Source organism: Carcharodon carcharias, chromosome 9 (assembly GCF_017639515.1).
Source record: "Carcharodon carcharias isolate sCarCar2 chromosome 9, sCarCar2.pri, whole genome shotgun sequence".
Classification (NCBI taxonomy): Eukaryota; Metazoa; Chordata; class Chondrichthyes; order Lamniformes; family Lamnidae; genus Carcharodon; species Carcharodon carcharias.
Genome location: NC_054475.1, coordinates 161,315,597 through 161,332,149, shown reverse-complemented (window position 1 = coordinate 161,332,149; position 16,553 = coordinate 161,315,597). Strand labels below are relative to the sequence as shown.

Sequence of the window (16,553 nt, the reverse complement as noted above, 5' to 3'; positions counted from 1 at the left end):
CTCTAGCTAAAGAAGGTTCTCCTCATCTCTGTTCTAAAAGGTCTTCCCTTTACTCTGAGGCTGTGCCCTTGGGTCCTAGTCTCTCCTACTAATGGAAACATCTTCCCCACGTCCACTCTATCCAGGCCTTTCAGTATTCTGTAAGTTTCAATCAGATCCCCCCTCATCCTTCTAAACTCCATCGAGTATAGACCTAGAGTCCTCAAACGTTCCTCATATGTTAAGCCTTTCATTCCTGGGATTGTTCTCGTGAACCTCCTCTGGACCCTCTCCTGGGCCAGAACATCCTTCCTGAGATATGGGGCCCAAAATTGCTCACAATATTCTAAATGTAGTCTGACCAGAGCCTTATAAAGCCTCAGCAGCACATCCCTGCTTTTATATTCTAGACTTCTCGAAATAAATGCCAACATTGCATTTGCCTTCCTAACCTCTGCGTCTACCTACAAGTTAACCTTAAGAGAATCCTGGACTAGGACTCCCAAGTCCCTATGCACTCCAGATTTCTGAATTCTCTCCCCATTTAGAAAATAGCCTATGCCTCTATTCTTCCTACCAAAGTGATTGGCCTCACACTTGCCCACATTGTATTCCATCTGCCACTTCTTAGCCCATTCTCCTAACCTGTCCTAATCCTTCTGCAGCCTCCCCACCTCCTCAATACTACCTGGCCCCCCGCCTATCTTTGTATCATCTGCAAACTTAGCCAGGATGCCCTCAGTTCCTTCAACTAGATCATTAATGTATAAAGTGAAAACACTGACCCCTGCGGAACTCCACTAGTCACTGGCTGCCATCCTGAGAAGGAGCCCCTTATCCCCACTATCTGCCTCCTGCCAGACAGCCAATCTTCTATCCGTGCTAGTACCTTGCCTCTAACACCATGGGCTCTTATCTTACTGAGGAGCGTCCTGTGCGGCACGTTGTCAAAGGCCTTCTGGAAGTCCAAGTAGGTAACTTGGCTCCATTGACTCTCCTTTGTCTAACCTACTCGTTACCTCCTCAAGGAATTCTAACAAATTTGTCAGGCATGACCTCCCCTTGATGAAACCATGCTGACTTTGCCCGATTTTATCATGAACTTCCGAGTATTCTGAAATCTCATCCTTAATAATGGACTCTAAAATCTTACCAACGACCAAGGTCAGGCTAATCGGCCTGTAATTTCCAGTCTTTTGCCTCACTCCCTTCTTAAACAGGGGGGTTACATTAGCAATTTTCCAGTCCTCTGGGACCCTCCCTGACTCCAGTGATTCCTGAAAGATCGCCACTAACACCTCCACTATCTCTTCAGCTATCTCCTTCAGAACTCTGGGGTGTAATCCATCTGGTCCAGGTGATTTATCCACCTTCAGACCTTTCAGTTTTCCTAGCACCTTCTCCTTGGTAATGGCCACCTTACTCACCTCTGCCCACTGACTCTCTTGAACTTCGGGGATGTTACTCATGTCTTCCACCGTGAAGACTAACACAAAGTACCTATTCAGTTCCTCCGCCATTTCTTTGTTCCCCACTACTACTTCTCCAGCGTCATTTTCCTGCGGCCCAATGTCCACTTTTGCCTCTCCCTTACCCTTTAGATATCTAAAAAAAAAACTCTTGCAATCTTCTTTTATATTACTGGCTAATTTACCCTCATATTTAATCTTCTCCCTCCTTATTTCTTTTTTAGTTGTCCTCTGTTGGTCTTTGTAGGCTTCCCAATCCCCTGGTTTCCCACTGCTCTTCGCTGCATTGTATGCTTTCTCTTTAGCTTTTATGCAGTCCCTGACTTCCCTTGTCAGCCATGGTTGCCTCGTCCTCCCTTTAGCATGCTTCTTCTTCCTAGGGATGAATTTTTGCTGTGCCTCCCAAATTATTCCCAGAAACTCCTGCCATTGCTGTTCCACTGTCTTTCCTATTAGGCTCATCTCCCAGTCAATTCTGGCCAGCTCCTCCCTCATGCCTCTGTAGTTGCCTTTATTCAACAGTAATACCGTTACATCTGATTCCAGCTTTTTCCTCTCAAATTGCAGGGTAAATTCTATAATTTTATGGTCACTTCCTCCTAAGGGTTCCTTCACCTTAAGCACCCTTATCAAATCTGCCTCATTACACATCACTAAATCTAGAATTGCCTGTTCCCTAGTGGGCTCCACCACAAGCTGCTCCAAACAGCCATCGCGTAGACATTCCACAAATTCCTTTTCTTGGGATCCGCTACCAACCTGATTTTCCCAGTCTACCTGAATATTGAAATCCCCCATGATTACTGTAATCTTGCCTTTCTTACACGCCTTTTCTATCTCCTGGTGTATCTTGTGCCCCATACCCTGACTACTGTTCAGAGGCCTGTACATAACTCCCATTATGGTTTTTTTACCTTTGCGGTTCCTCAACTCTACCCACACAGATTCTACATCATCTGACCCTACGTCGTTTCTCGCTTTCGATTTAATTTCATTTCTTACTAACAAAGCAACCCCACCCCCTCTGCCAACCTGCCTATCTTTTCGATAGGATGTATACCCTTGGATATTTAGCTCCCAGTCCTGATCTCCTTGCAGCCATGTCTCTGCGATGCCCACCACATCATACCTGCCAATTTCAATCTGCGCCACAAGCTCATTTACCTTATTTTGTATACTGCGTGCATTCAGATACAACACCTTCAGTCCTGTATTTCCTGTCCCCTTTCTCATTGTCGTCCCTTTATCTGATGTGTTGAAGTTAAATTCCTAGCCCTTTACAAACACTCTGTCCTATTTTGTGTTCTGAAGACTTTAATAGCCTCTCCTGAGCTCTCCTTTCTCTTCAGTTTTCTCATAATTTTCCATGAAGTTGAATCCACCGCCCCAAAGACGCTAACCTGCTGCTTTGTTTCCCATTAGTCATACTTCTTGGAGTTTTACCCTTCCCTCCCCATATTCAATAGCATTACCATCACTGACTCCCCCACTATCAACATCCTGGGGCATTACCATTGACCAGAAACTGAACTGGATTAGCCATATAAACACTGTGGCTACAAGGGCAGGCCAGAGACTAGGAATCCTGCGACGAGTAATTCACCTCCTAACTCCCCAAAGCTTGTCCACTATCTATAAAGCACAAGTCAGGAATGTGATGGAATACTCCCCACTTGCCTGGATGAGTGCAGCTCCCACAACACTCAAGAAGCTTGACACCGTCCAGGATAAAGCAGCCCGCTTGATTGGCACCACATCCACAAACATTCATTCCCTCCACCACTGACGCACAGTAGCAGCAGTACATATCATCTACAGGATGCACTGCAGGAACTCAACAAGGCTCCTTCGACAGCACCTTCCAAACCCATGGCCACTACCATCTAGAAGAACAAGAGCAGCAGATAGATGCGAACACCACCACCTGGAAGTTCCCCTCCAGGTCACACATCATCCTGACTTGGAAATATATCACCCGTCCTTCACTGTCATTGGGTCAAAATCCTGGAATTCCCTTCCTAACAACACTGTGGGTGTATCTACACCACATGGAGTGCAGTGGTTCAAGAAGGCAGCTCACCACCACCTTCTCAAGGGCAGTTAGGAATGGGCATTAATGCTGGTCCAGCCAGTGAAGCCCACATCCCATGAATGAATTTTTAAAAAATAGTTTTTTAACACTCTTGTTGGTTCCCTCATCACCTGCCACAGACTCAGTCTAACAGCTATGTCCTTCAGGATTCAGCCTGTTCAGTCGGTAGTGGTGCTATTGAGCCACTGTTGTTTCTGAACTTTGAAGAACCCACTCAGAGTACATCCTGTGCCCTTGCCAACCTCAGTGCCTCTTCTGATTGATGTTCAACATGGGGGTATCCGGCTTCATCAGCTGAGTGAGGCAGGTGGGGTTGTGGGGAGGTCAGTAGTAATCAACAGGAGGTTTGCTTCCCCATATTTCACCTGAAGCCATGAGATTTCATGGGGTCCGGAGACAATGTTGAGGACTCTCGGCAACTCCCTCTCGACTGTATACCACTGTGCTGCCACCTCTGCTAGGTCTGTCCTGCCTGTGGGGCAGCACATATCCAGAGAGGGTGTAGTGGTGTGGGATGTTATATAAGATATGATTTGGTGCATATGTCTCTGGCAGGCTGTTGCTTGACTAGTCTGTGGGACAGTTCTCCCAATTTTGGCTCAAGCCCCCATATGTCATAGGGGGGAACTTTGCTGGATGTGCTGTTGCCATTTCCAGTGTCTGGGTCAATGCCGGGTGCTTCATGCAGTTTTATTCCTTTTCAACACGGTTTGTTACAACTGGGGAGCTGGTGAGGCCATTTCCGAATGCAGTTATGGGTCAACCACAATGCTTTGGTTCTGGAGTCACATGTAGGTCAGACCTGATGAGGACAAAAGATTCACTAAAGGGAGGGATGATGGTTTTTTACAACAATCAATAATGGTTTCATGGTCACCATTACTGAGACTAGCTTTATATTCCAGATTTATTAATTAATTGCATTTAACTTCCATCAATTGCCATGGTGGGATTTGAATCCATGCCCACAGAAAACCTTTGGATTTTCCAAACTCTGCGCTCCTGACTCGGGAGCAAAAATTTGGTCTGAGACCTCAACACAGGATTTCTTGTATGCTGAATGGTAATGACACTGGGCTGGTAATCCATAGGCCCAGGGCATAACAAAACCCCAGAACTTAGATCGGATCTGTGGGATCGCTTGGCATTCCCACGGATCCCATTTAAGTTCTACGGCTGTGCCATGTTCTGGGCTTCTGGATGACAAGTCCAGTGTCATTACCATTACACCACTGTCTTCCCACTCCCCCACCCCCCGAGTTATTAATTTATCATTAAGTTTACAGTAAAGGAAGAGGCTATTTTTGATCTCTGCTGGTGAACCACACTCAAAATTGAAGCTGTCTTCTTCCAAGTAATTGCATAGCTATTACCCTGACTATTTTTCAAGCGTTGGTCCAGTTTCCTTTCAACAGCATGTTATAGCTTGTGCCTCAATAGTCATTTGTAGTAAAGGACTCCATGTTCTAATACACCTTTATGTGTAAACATTTCCATGGATTTGTGTATGACCCTAAGGCTATGGCCCCTGCTTGCCTCTTGTCATGTTACAGAAGTTTGACAGTAATTTTTTTTTGCTATGAGACACCCAGTGATGGAAGAATTAAAAAGCTTGAGAATTAGTTTCCCTGTGCTGACTTCGTGCCAGTATCACTTGCTCGATTTGTTAAGGAGTGTCTTTGATTTTCCTGATGTTATCCTCCCTGGAAGGATGAAGCACTTGGCTTCCATGAAGTTGTCTCGCCTTTTGGATGGGGTGTTAAACCGAGACCCTTTCTGCCTTCTCAGGTGGATGCACAAAATCTCAGAGAGCTATTCAAAGAATGGCCGGAGAGTCCTCCCTGGTATCCCGGTCAATATTTATTCCTCAACCAACATCGCAAAAAAACAGATTATCTGATCATTATCACATTGCTGTCTGTGGGAACTTGCTATATGCAAATTGGCTGCCAAATTTCCTACGCTACAAGAGCAAGCATACATCAAAAGTTTTTAACTGATTGATCTGAATTTGAGACATTCTGAGGTCATGGAAGGTGCAATATAAATGCAAGTCTATCTTTTCAGGCTAGTTTTATGCGTGTGTATTCCCATTGGCTGTCCATATATGGCAAGAAGGGATTAAAGTCATTTGGGCACTCAAAAAAATTCCATTCAACTTGACCAGGATGCTTTTCTATCTATTATTTATTTTCACTCATCTTGCCTCCTTTGGTTTTTTCACACTCACACCAATTATTTCACATTTGTTCGTGTTGAACTGTAGTAGCCACCTACTGACCAGTCACCTAAATGATCAAAAGCTTTCTGAATCTGACCACATTGTTCTCATTTTTTCCACTTCCTGTTATTTTTGTATCTATAGTGAGCTTGAAGGTTGTGTTTATTTATGCTTTCCCATGTCAGTCACTTATTTGTAAACCAGCAAACATCCCCGGATTGACCCCTCAGTACATTGCAAGTAACCTTTTCCCAGCATGAAAAGTTTCCATTCATAGCTTTCCTGTTTCAATTTTAAAGTACATTTTCAATCTAGTGCCTTGTTTTACCCTATTGCCATCATCATCAATCACTGAGGTGGAATCTTGCCAAAACCTTTTTGAAAATCCAGTATATATCAACTACATTTGCCTTATTCCTTGTGTCAATAATATCTTTGAAAAATACCAACACACACCTTCCTCCTAGCTATGTTTCAACAGAAACCATAGACCAAATTGTCCCATGTTTGGCCTCCTCTCTGTGCTAATATAGTCAATCTCAATGGGGGTGGTGGTAGGGATTATTGCAATTGGCTTAACATCCATGGCTTTGGGAACAGGAAAACATTTTTCAAGGTTCTCCCTTGTTGCTATCTACCTGATGAAATATGTGTGCCTTTGTGAGTGTGAGTGTGTGCTTGTGTGTACGAGCGTGCACGAGTGTGTGTGCATGTGTTTGCGTATACACACCTATTTGTGTGTGTGTGTGTGTGTGTGCATGTTTGTGAGTATGCGTGTGTGAGTGAGTTTCTGTGAGTGTGTGTTTGAGTGTATATATGAGTGTGCAAGTCTGAGTCAATATGAGTGTATTTGTGTTTGTGAGTGATTCTGAGTGTGCATGTGAGTATGAGTGCATGTATGACGGGTGAGAACAGACTACTCTTAGCTGTCATGCCTCCTCATGTTTGAACAGGCCGCTAACATTTAATGACTAGCCTAGTTGGCATTGTGGTTATGTTACAGAACTAGTAATCTAGGAGAATGCGAGCTCGTAATCCCACCATGAGAAGTTGAAATTTGTTTTTAAATCCATATACAAGCCCATATCAATAAAAGTAATCATGAAGCTATCACACTGTTGCAAAAAACCCAACTGGTTCACTAGTGTCCTGCTGTACTTTACCTGTCTCACCAATATGTGACTCCAGTCCCACAGCATTGTGGCTGACTCTTAGCTGCCCACTAAAGTGGCACAGCAAGCCACTTAATTGTATCACCACATTCTCAGGGCAACTATGGACAAGAAATTTCAACCTTGCCAGTGATGCCCACATTCAGATAATTATGAAGTATTTAAAAAGCATACAAGGAAGGGCTCCAGGAGCAAGGTTAGGGCTCCACCAGCCATGGAAACAATCCCTTTGGCATGAGGGAGCATCATCAGAAGAGGAGGAAAGCAGGGAAATGGAGAACCAGCAGGAAAATGGAGTTGAAGCCCAAGATCAGTCACGGTCATGTTGAATGGTGGAGGAGGCTCGATGGGGCCATGTGGGCTACTCCTGCCCCCATTTCTTGCGTTCTTGTGTTTTTTGTTCTTTTGAAAAATGCAGAATATCAGTGGGTGAGGTGACATGATTTCTTCTTCCTGACTCCCTGAGGATTGTCAGTTTATATTTTTCAAAAAAGAAATCGCCCCATCATCAACATCTTATCAATGTAAATATCATCATATTGGGCCCTCAGAAACCAAATATGACATCCAATGAATGAGGCACTTGACATACCATTAACTAAAGCCTAAAGCTTCTCCCAAAATCCATTTGCTGTCATTGGACAAACAGGAAATCTGTAGCATGACACGTGTCATTGAAAACTAGGCCCAGCTTATTGTGGTAGGTGGTAATTTTATTTTGATTGGAGAAAAAAAAGGCGATTTACTGTTCATGCAGATGAAATGTCTGAGTAAAAAATATTTTTTTCTTGTTCTCCTCAGGTCAGCCTTTCCAACGAGACCAGCTGTGTGGAAGAAATACTCCGGGTTGGTGTTTTTCTTTTATATCATAACTCTACCATTGGGCTTGTGGGAATAAGCAGAGGAGTAGTCAGAACAAAAGCAACAAAAATAAAAGCAAGACAGTTATATATTAGGTTTTGTTATGGGGTGGTGTGGGGAGACATGTTAGTTATCCACTGACAAAACTACGAGGTATGTGGATTGGTCAGGAATGTGCCTTAATCACAGCCATGTTACAAGGGGTTACATCATGGCTTACACCCCTTTTAGACACTGGTTCCCAGAGAGAATTCTTTTTACATTATTGGCTGGCAACCTTCCATTTTCATCGTGGGTATTTGAGGAGAAAAATGCTCCAGCCAGCCAGAAATTTGAGTGGCTCCATTGATGATGATCTTAACATACAATGTGTAAAGTTTAAAGTTAATGTGGCAGCTTTAATGTAGCTTTGGAAAAAACAACGTGCAACCATCTCACTGATGAGTGAGGCTGTGATGTTGATGGTGGTTGTTGGGACTGACAGATTAATAGGAAAATAGCCCAATCCCCATAGCTTTCAACATCGCAACATATAAGATATGAAACACATGTGAAGGTTTAGACTATCTGCATTAAAGAATAATGCTATTAACATTGATGCACTCAGTTTACAGGAACATAGGAACAGGGGAAGGAATTCAATTCTTTGAGCCTATTCCCCCATTCAGTGAGATCATAGCTGATCTGAGACCTAACTTCATATAACCGCATCTATCCCATGTCTCTTAATGCCTTTGATTAACAAAGATCTAAGAATCTCACATTTAAAATTAACAATTGACCCATTATGAATTGCCGTGTGCAGAAGGAATTCCAAATTTCAAACATCCTTTGAGTGTAGAAGTGTTCCCTAACTTCAATCCGGAAAGGCCTGGCTCTAGTTTTTAGACTTTGTCTCTTTGTCCTGGACCCCCCAATCAGTGGAAATAGTTTCTCTGAGCCTGCCTTCTGTTAGTCATGAAGTTAGGTCACAGATAAGCTAGGGTCTCATTGATCTCAATGTCTTCGGTGTTCCCTTAATATCTTGAAAACTTCAATCAAATCACCTCTTAATCTTTAAATTCTAAGGAATACGACCCTAGTTTGTAAAATCTGTCTCCATGGCTTAACCCTTGGAGTTCAGTTGTCAGTCTAGCAAATCGACGCTACGCTCCCTCCAAGGCCCTAACATATCCTTGCTTGGGTGTGGTGCCCAGAACTGAGGCCAGGCTCCTGGTGTGATCTAAAGGACCTTGTACTGCTGTAGCATTACTTCTACCCTTTTGTATTCTATTCCTCCAGATATAAAGATCAACATTTCATTAGTCTTTTTGATTATTTTCTGTACATGCCCATGGCACTTTAATAAACTGTGTAGCTGGATCCCCAAATCTCTTTGCGTACTTCCACTGTCTCTAGCATTTCATCATTCAGAAAATATCCTGTTCTATGCTTCTTAGGTCCAAAGTGGATGAACTCACGTTTGCCATGTACAATCTATTTGCCACAGTGGTGGTATTGTCACTGGACTAGCAATCCACAGACCCAGGGTAATGTTCTGGGGATGGTGAACCACAGCAGATGGTAAAATTTGAATTCAGTAAAAATTCTGGAATTAGAAGTCAACTGTTGCCCATGAAACCATTGTCAATTGTTGTAAAAACCCATCTGGTTCACTAATATCCTTTAGGGAAAGAAATCTGCCATCCTTATCGGGTCTGGCCTATATGTGACTCCAGACCACAGTAATGTGTTTTGACTCCTAAATGCCCTCTGAAATGGCCTAGCAAGCCACTCAGTTCTCAAGGGCAATTAGGGATGGGCAATAAATGCTGGCCTAGCCAGCGACACCCCTACCCCATGAATGAATAATAGAAAATCTCTTTGTAATTTTATGCCTCCATTTACGCTGCTTACAATATTACCTACCTTTAAGCCATCTGCCGACTTGAATATGTGACTCTGTACCCTGCCATCAAAGTCATCAATAAATATGTGAATCGTTAAGACCACAAGACATAGGAGCAGAAATTAGGCCATTCGGCCCATCGAGTCTGCTCCACCATTCAATCATGGCTGATAAGTTTCTCAACCCCATTCTCCCGCCTTCTCCCCGTAACCTTTGATCCCCTTACCAATCAAGAACCTCTCTATCTCGGTCTTAAATCCCCAACACAGGTCCCTATGGGACACCACCAGTCACATCCTGCCAATTAGAATACCTGCTTATTATTCCTACTGTCTGTTTCCTGCTGCTGAGCTGATTTCCTAACCAGGTCGATAGTTTGCCTTCAATTCCACAAACTTCAACATTATAACAACCTCTTGTGAAGAAGTGTCAGATGCTTTCTGGAAGTCCATACAACTAACATCCCTAGACATTCCCCTGTCTGCTAGTCACCACCACCTTCTCAAGGGCAATTAGGGACGGGCAACAAATGCTGGTTTTGCCAGCGACACTCACCTCCCAGGAAAGAATGAAAAAAAATCAGTTGTCACCTCTTCAAAAAATTCAGTCAGGTTTGTGAGGCATGACCGACCCTTTAAAAATCCATGCTGGTTCTCTCTGATTAGCTTGCAATGCACACTTTTACATGTTCATTATCTGAGGAAATAAATGGCCATTATTTAATAAATATATCCAAACCTGAATTTAATATTTTGACCAGGATTATAGGCAACACTAGCAACTTGTATTTATAAAGCACCTTTAATGTCGGGGAACATCCAAAGGTGCTGCACAGGACCATTATCTAAGTTTGACACTGGGTCATTCAGAGGTATTGGGACAAAAAATTGGTCAAAGAGGTAGGTTTTAAGGAATGACTTAAAGGAGGAGAGGGAGGCGGAGAGATTTAGCAAGGGAATTCCAGTACTTAGGGCCCACATGGTGGTAGTGTAGTGGTATTGTCATGGGACAAGTATCCCAGAGATCCCAGTGTAATGCTCTAGGGACCCAAGTTCAAATCCCACTGTGGCAGATGGTGAAATTTGAATTTAATAAAAGAAACCTGGAATTAAAAGACTGATGATGATCATTGCTGATTGTTGTTAAAACCCATCTGGTTCACCAATGAGACTCCAGCCCCACAGCAATGTGGTTGACTCTTAACTGCTCTCTGACCAAGGGGCAGTTAGGGATGGGCAACAAATGCTGGCCTAGCCAGTGATGCGAACATCCCATGAATGGGAGGAGGAAAAAAAAAGACAGCTGGAGAGTGTTGGAGGAATTTGCAGAGTGCTGAGCTGGAGGAGGTTAAAGAGATAGGGCCAAGATCCAGGAGGGATTTGAAACGAAGAGTTTTTGAATTGAGGAGTTACCAAACCAGGAGCCATGAATGATTGGCTGCATGTTGTATTTTCAAAAATGAAGAAATCCTGGAGAAGTAAAATTAAATAACAAAATTAACCATGTCAATCGATTTGTGAAATGGATACACAGATGTCTATCTCCACATACTTTTGTGATTGCGAGCAAGCAACCCATAACCCAGGGAAGCTATATATCAGGTAAAATAACTTAGCAACTCATACGTACACAGGAAGCAAAAGGTGAGTGAAACAACAACATTTCGTCAGCGGTGTTGGAATAGACAAGGAGGAAACTTAAGAAATCTTTGTAACTTTGTACTGACTTAACGTGTTAAATTTCAGAGCAACAATTAACAACGCCAGTAGAATATTTCTAAGATAATAGCACACACGCCAAGGGTGACATTTTTTGCAGCAAGTTACTATGACCCGGATTGACTGCCTGAGAGAGTGGTGGAAGCAGACTCAACTGTAACTTTCAAAAGGAAGTTGGATAAATACTTGAAAAGAAAAAATGTTACAGGGCTACGGGGAAAGAGCAGAATCATTGCCCAGCTCTTTCAAAGAGCTGGCACAGGCACAATGGGCTGAACGACTTCCCTCCCTGCTATACGATGCTAACTCCACAGCCAAAAACAGCAAGACAGGGAGATCCTAATTAAATTGCCAGAGACCATGCAGAGAAAAACTTCATGGTTGGCCCGAGTGACGAACATGAGAGTTATGCGCAAAGACTGAAGAAATTTGGTGTTGAATTTGGGTCAAACTTTGTTGGTGTCGAGCTGGTGTGACGTGTCCTGCCTCTGTTCCCGATCCTGCCGATTTTCATGAGGACGGTAGGAGAGCGAGGGTAGGGCGTGGTGGAGGGTGTGAAAGTGAATTTGCCCACATTGTTACTCAGGTGCATTTAGGTAGTTGAGCAGCTCCTTAAGAGCTTGCCTTCTAAGGTATCGCAGTTTTCACGAGGCAGGTTGCTGTCGGGAGCTCTGTAAAGCTGAACAATTCCAGCCAGTCAGGAACAGGATTGGCAGCATGGAGAAGGTTTTATGTGATTTTAAAATTTGCGAGTTTTGATGAAAATCAGTAGCACAGTAATGAAATTTTAATAACACTAACATTTCCCTATCCTATCCCGGGTTCCAGCTCTCCGTCTGTCCGGATCAATTTGAAGGTTCATATGCTTTCATTCTTTTGAACCATGCAAAGTGGCTGCCGAGTTGGGCCAGAAGATAGCCCACTCCCCTGGTATGCCCCTCCCCCATCCTTGCGGCCACTAATTGGCAGCCAGTCCAATACTCCTCGCCTCCACCAAAATCAGAAGCTTTGTCTGCTTCCCGTCGAGGGGGGGTTTGCGACCTGGAAACGAGCCCTCATCCTGAATCCCACCTCCTCAGCCTCAATCCAGCCCCTGGGTTTTTCTGCCTGGGGAAGAAGGCATCTTGAAAGCCACCTGTCAGAAATATAAGATAGCAAACCAATTAGGAAAGGTAGACCCAGAAAATTACTTTAAACCAAATTAGTAGGCTAGGGCAAGAGAACAAGCAGTTTAAAGGTAAATGTGAGACAGACATACAGGCCATTTTTTCCTCACAAAGGCTAGTTAAAGTCCAGGATAGACTTGTGGATAATGGAGTTGAATACCTTGGAATGTTTTTAGGGGGAAATGGTGGCATAGGGATTATGTGGCTATGTCACTGAGCTAGTAACCCCTGAGACCCAAGCTATTAGGGGCACAGGTTCAAATGGCACCTGGTAGAATTTAAGCTTCAATTAATAATCCTGCCTTCTCAGTAATGGTGACCATGAAACTATCATTGTCTATATTAGAATGGCTTTTAGGGAAGGAAATCTGACATCCTTACCTGGTCTGGCCTATGTGTGACTCCAGATCCAGAGCAATGTGGTTGACTCTTAACTGCCCTCTGAAATGGCCTTGCAAACCACTTAGAACAAGGGTAATTAGGGATGGGCAACAAACACTGGCCTTGCCAACGATGCCCATAGTGCCATGAATGAGCAAGTAAAAAAAAGAAACAGGTGTTACAATAAGGGGATTTTAGGGTCTCTCCAGATGGGTGAGATTTATTCATTCATGGGATGTGGCTGTCACTGGCTAGGCCAGCATTTGTTGCCCATCTCTAACTGCCCTTGGCAAGGTGGTGGTGAGCTGCTTTTTTAAACCACTGCAGTCCCTGTGGTGTAGGTACACCTACAGTGCTGTTCCAGGATTTTGACACAGTGGCAGTGAAGGAATGACAATATATTTCCGAGTCAGGATGGTAAGTGGCTTGGAGGGGAACTTCCAGGTGGTGGTGTTCCCATCTATCTGCTGCCCTTGTTCTTCTGGATGGTAACAGTCATAGGTTTGGAAGCTGCTGAGTAAGGAGTCTTGGTGAGTTTCTGCAGTGCGTCTTGTTGATGGTTCACACTGCTGCAACTGTTCGTCAGTGGAAGGGGTGCCAAACAAATGGACTGCTTTGTCCTGGACGGTGTCAAGCTTCTTGAGTGTTGTGGGAGCTGCACTTATCCAAGCAAGTGGGGAATATTCCATCACAATCCTGACTTGATAGATGGCGGACAGTCTTTGGGGAGTCAGGAGGTGAGTTACTCAACACACAATTCCTAGCCGCTACCTGCTCTTGTAGCCACAGTATTTATATGGCTAGTCCAATTCAGTTTCTGGTCAATGATAACCCCAGGATTTTGATAGTGGGGATTCAGCGATGGTAATGCCATTAAATGTGAAGGGGTGATGGTTAGATTCTCTCTCGCTGGAGATGGTCATTGCCTGGGACTTGTGTAGTGTGAATGTTACTTGCCACTTGTCAACCCAAGCCTGAATTTTGTCCAGGTCTTGCTGCATTTAGATATGGACTGCATCAGTATCTGAGGAGTCACGAATGATGCGAAACATTGTGCAATCATCAGCAAACATCCCCACTTCTGACCTTATGATGGAAGCTCATTGATGAAGTAGCTGAAGATGGTTGGGCCGAGGGCACCACCCTGAGGAACTCCTGCAGTGATGTCCTAGCACTGAGATGATTGACCTCCAACAACCACAACCATCTTCCTTCATGCTTGGTATGACTCCAATCAGTGGAGAATTTCCCCCCTGATTCCCATTGACTCCAATTTTACTAGGACTCCTTGATACCACATTCGGTCAAATGTTTCTTTGATGTCAAGGGCAGTCACTCTCACCTCACCTCGGGAGTTCAATTATTTTGACCATATTTGAACCAAGGCTGTAATGAGGTCAGGAGCTCAGTAACCCTACTGGAACCCAAACTGAGTGTCAGTGATCAGGTTATTGCTAAGCAAGTGCCGCTTGATAGCACTGTTGATGATCCCTTCCATCACTTTACTGATGATGGAGAGTGGACTGACAGGGCGGTAATTGGCTGGGTTGAATTTGTCCTTTTTTTTGTGGACACGACATACCTGACAACTTTCCACATAGCCGGGTGGATGCCAGTTTTGTAGCTGTACCGGAACAGCTTTACTAGGGGCACGGCAAGTTCTGGAGCACAAGTCTTCAGTACTATTGCCGGAATATTGTCAGGCCCCATAGCCTTTGCAGTATCCAGTTCCTTCAGCCATTTCTTGATATCACATGGAGTAAATTGAATTGGCTGAAGACTGGCATCTGTGATGCTGGGGACTCCGGAGATGGCTGAGATGGGTCATCCACTTGGCACTTCTGGCTGAAGATTGTTGCGAATGTTTCAGCCTTATCTTTTGCACTGGTGAGATGATAGCTTTCACTTATATCCTGAGCCTTTTTTTTGAAAGGTAACGAGTGCAACCAAAAGTTGTACATTTGTTTTTGGCTGCACATCACACAGAAAAATGAAAGATTATTATCTTGAACTAAAGCGCCAATCACGGAATACAGTAATGTGCCTACGAAGTGAGTCATGTTCACAGCTTATAAAGACACAGCGTGTGCATGTTTCATGAGTGATTTGCAATTTTTTGCCTGAGTTTGGAATCTCTCATATCACGAAGGAACGGGAGAATTAAAATCGACAGGAAATTGAATAGAAGCAGGGACAGGCTGCTTTAGATGGCAATCAACAGCAACACAGGCACTTTGCTAAGCAGTTTATACTGCTAAACACTGCCAACTGTTCTCTGCAATGTCATTTTCTTTAAAAGGCATTCCCTTCTAGTGGTTCTCACACCTCTCATCATTTTTCTGATACTTTGCGCTTTCGTGACAAGACATTTCTTGCAGCCGTCTTGCCATGCAGTGTCAAATCGAAGTGAAATTCAAGGCAGAAAGAAACAGAGAGAGACTGAAAGCCAGACAGTTGTTGCAAGTGGGAATTCAGAGATGACGGAAAATCTTCATTTTTGGCTGCGTTTTCAACATCTCCTAACAATACGACCTCTAGCCCATGCACTTGGGAACGCATTGCTGCAAGATAGCAGAGGTTTTGTCAAATTTACCAGATAACAGCATCAGACACTCTTACTCGCCATCAGCTCTGGCCTTGAAAATTAAAATTTCTGTTACTTTACCCCCATTTTGATTTATAAGGCACAAAATGACATTGTGGATTTCTACCCTGCAAGCTCTTAATGGGTTTGTGTGACATTTCTCTCCACTATTTTAATGGAGGTTTTAATTTCATTTGGGTTAATGCTTCAACTACAATAGCTGGGAGAGGAAGATGAGACAAAGAGACAAAGATGTTAAGCATTCAGTCACAAATATCCCATAATTTAACCCCAGTACCTTTATTTAGTGTCAATCTTTCACCCTGTCAGCCAAACTATTGTTCAGATTTCCTTTGCAGCAATTGTCAGTGGAATACAAGTTATTTTCCACCTAATGCAGTTTATTTTTAACATTATGTGACATTATGGGATGGTTAAACTCATTGGATAATTTGAAGCAAGTTGCAACAATTCTGTGTCTATCAAGATGATTTTTTAAAAAAAAAATGCATAAAACTGTCTCATTTCAATCTAGCATTGCAGGTTCCAATTTTGAATTGCTTTTGGTACTTGTCCTTTAAGTATCTCAGTACCTCAATTTTAATAGGCAAATGAATTTCTAGCAATGTAATTTGATTATGGTGGGGTTGGAACAGAATGATCCTTTAGGCTTAGTGAGTAGCTTATCAATGAATATTTTTAAGATGGCGCTGTTAAGGACAGAAGTGGGACTGTGTGAACAGCTGGACTATTATACTCTACCTCTACAGAGAGAAATTATTGAGTTGGTGAGTGATGAAGCAAGGGATGAAAAATTGAAACACAGCCATCTCAGAGGAGGACTAGTCACCTTGACTCAGATGGTCTTAAACCCAGCTGTTTAATAGAACTGGAATAGTGACTATCAGGAAAGACTGAACAGCCTTGTGCTCTTTTCTCTTGAAAAGAGAATACTGAGATGTGACCAAACGGAGGTCTTTAAGATTATGAAGAGGTTTGATAGGGTAAATATAGAGAGGTGT

The 16,553-nt window shown here is 43.4% G+C and overlaps 1 protein-coding gene across 1 annotated transcript in view; it reads left to right on the top strand.

Moving 5' to 3' along the window:
* Positions 1 to 16,553, top strand: part of aff2 (AF4/FMR2 family, member 2) — a 455,181-nt gene that overhangs the window by 248,049 nt on the left and 190,579 nt on the right. Inside the window, exon 4 of the mRNA XM_041196209.1 lies at positions 7,735 to 7,779. Within this exon, the coding sequence (XP_041052143.1) occupies positions 7,735 to 7,779 (45 nt within the window). The remainder of the gene's footprint in view (positions 1 to 7,734; positions 7,780 to 16,553) is intronic.